Source organism: Sardina pilchardus, chromosome 19 (assembly GCF_963854185.1).
Source record: "Sardina pilchardus chromosome 19, fSarPil1.1, whole genome shotgun sequence".
In the NCBI taxonomy this organism is placed as follows: domain Eukaryota; kingdom Metazoa; phylum Chordata; class Actinopteri; order Clupeiformes; family Clupeidae; genus Sardina; species Sardina pilchardus.
In genome coordinates this window covers 23,888,972-23,891,471 of record NC_085012.1, presented here as the reverse complement: position 1 = coordinate 23,891,471, position 2,500 = coordinate 23,888,972, and the positions used below count along the sequence as shown (strand labels likewise).

Below are 2,500 nucleotides of genomic sequence, written 5' to 3'. Positions count from 1 at the left end.
GAATGACAACGTCTGCATATAAAATGTATAAATAGAGACGTGAAGAACGATGTTGTTGGGGATCACTTACAGAGTGATTTTGAGAACAGTAAAACGCTGACAGCTAATCTGAATCAGAGGACATTCCTACTCATTACAGTTACAGTTATTTTTACTGTGATCGTTATTGTTGTTGGTGTGAACGGCCCTTAACTGAAATGGTTGCACATCAGAGAGAGACTTAGAGCCCAAATTTAAAAGGCACTGAGGCAAAGTGTAAAGTCTATCAGCAGGGTATGACACATGGGAGCATTGAGCTGATTTATCAGTGTGTGCTGTTAAGGTCATGCCCATGGTGTTAAAGTAGTACATGGACTTTGTGTAGTTAGTACATTAGCTTTAGTTTAAATTAAGACTTTGTACTTTGCCCCATTATTCAAATTAGGGCTCACTGTCTTAGTCTCTCTGAATTTGATACAATTCAGTTCCCTGCGAGATACTGTTAAGTGTTACCTTATACAAATTAAATGAAATAAAAATGAATTAGATAAAAAAGAGCTATGTTCTATCTTAGCTTTATGTAATTATGTTGGTCTATGTCAGTAATGTGGCCTCACAAATATGTCCGATACGTTTCCCAGAGTGTAACACACTTATTGATACTGCATATCTCCTGTGCTGTGGTGGGGCTTTGCTGGTGTTTCTTCTGTGTGTGCTCTGGGAGGACAATCACTGGGAAGCACTGGCACAGATAAGCCCACTGCAGTACGTTTCTGCCCCATTCAAACCCAGCAATTTTTTGTGTCTTTTTTTTCCCCATTGCTCTTTTTCTCCATCTCTGTTTTCTTCCTATCTATCATCTATCATTCTCCCGTTCTCTCATTCTCCCGCTCTCTCTCTGTGTTAGTCACAGAGACACATGCGCTTAAGTAGATAGATTACTCAGACAAGTTTCCGCATCTCTTGTGTTTTGGCTTGGGGCTGTACACAGCTTTATTAGAGCAGCTTCTCCGGCTATCACTTTCCCCGGCTCACAGAGACACGTGTGTGTGTGTGCGTGTGTGCGTGTGTGCGTGTGTTCGTGTGTTTGTGTGTGTGTGTGTTTGTGTGTGTGTGTGTGTGTGTGTGTGTGTGCGCGTGTGCGCATGTGCATGTGTGCTTGTATGCGTGTGTGCATGTATGTGTGCGTGTATGTGTGTGTGTGCGTGCGTGTGCGTGCGTGTGTGTGTTTGTATGCGCGTATGTGCATGTGTGTGTGCGTGTTTCTCTCTCGTCCACAGAACTCAAAGGCGGCCGGCGGGAGTTCCGGAGTTACGAGAAGCCGTGGCAGATCCATCCCAAGAAGCCCAAGAAGTCCAAGAGTGACCTGAACATGTCCAACATCTCCCCTCCCTCGCCAGAGTCCAAATCATGTGAGTACCACAGGCCACAGGCCATGTCCAGCACGTGTCCACTGTCACCTCGGCCGGATCACCTCAGCTGTTAGGGCCAGGCATCGGCCATGGTCGGGGTCGTGGTCACTGACTGGGCTTAATGACAAGCTCGTGGGGGTCAATGACCAGAGAGCATGTGTAGCAATCAACAGCATAGAAATGTTATACAGGTGCTGACAGGGTCACGGGGTCGATGACCATCGAGCGTGTGTACTAATGAAATTGCATTTCTGTCCAATACTGCCCAGTTGCTGTGGAGGCAACTGTCTGTTGAAAATAATGTAAAGGAATCGGAGCTGTCATCCGCAGTGCCATCATCATTAGACAAGCTACAGCAGAAATGAGCCCCAGATGACGATGAGTGTGTGTGTGTGTGTGTGTGTGTGTGTACTGTATGTGTGTGTGTGTGTGTGTGTGTGTGTGTGTGTGTGTGTGTGTATGGGGGGGATTTATCGTCCACTTTGGGTCGTCTCGGGACCAGGGAGAGGGAATTAAATAATTTAGTATCACACTCTGTCACTGCCAGTGGTTCTATTTCAGGCCCCGGCGATAGCATCAGCCCATTTCCACAGCGAACAGCACTGAAAGGGACTATGTCATTTTTATCTCTCTCTGTCTCTCCCGCGCTTTCGTAGCGATTTTTTAGTGGATACGTCCGGCTTTATTTCTCAGTTACCCGCAGAGATGTACCCATCAGAAGTGTCACTTGCACAGCTGGAGACACATTAGCATTTCTGGTTCGTGTTAGGCTGTGGTGAACCCCTTTTCACATTGTTTGCTTGCCATAGGCAATGCGTGTCAGTTAGCACACTCTTTGAGATCGACAATAATACATTGCTACAGCTTATGAATTACTAAAGGTTATGGGATGTATTGATCTGTTGCTATGTTGTAACAGAGTGTGAAGTGTGTTTTGTACTCTGTCTGACAGCTGGCTCTCAGATCTTGGTGAATCCCCCCCTTCACACACACACGCAGGCTAGCCCAGTGATCTAGATCAGTCTGCCCGCATGATGCGGCCCAGATGACCACATTAGTATTCTCACTAAGCGCGTTTAGCCCAGGGGCTAACGGGGAGATGAGCACAA

The 2,500-nt window shown here is 46.4% G+C and overlaps 1 protein-coding gene across 1 annotated transcript in view; it reads left to right on the top strand.

Annotated features, from left to right (window-relative positions):
* The window catches only part of c19h8orf34 (chromosome 19 C8orf34 homolog), an 85,907-nt gene that overhangs the window by 16,178 nt on the left and 67,229 nt on the right, over positions 1-2,500 (top strand). Inside the window, exon 3 of the mRNA XM_062521351.1 lies at positions 1,260-1,391. Within this exon, the coding sequence (XP_062377335.1) occupies positions 1,260-1,391 (132 nt within the window). The remainder of the gene's footprint in view (positions 1-1,259; positions 1,392-2,500) is intronic.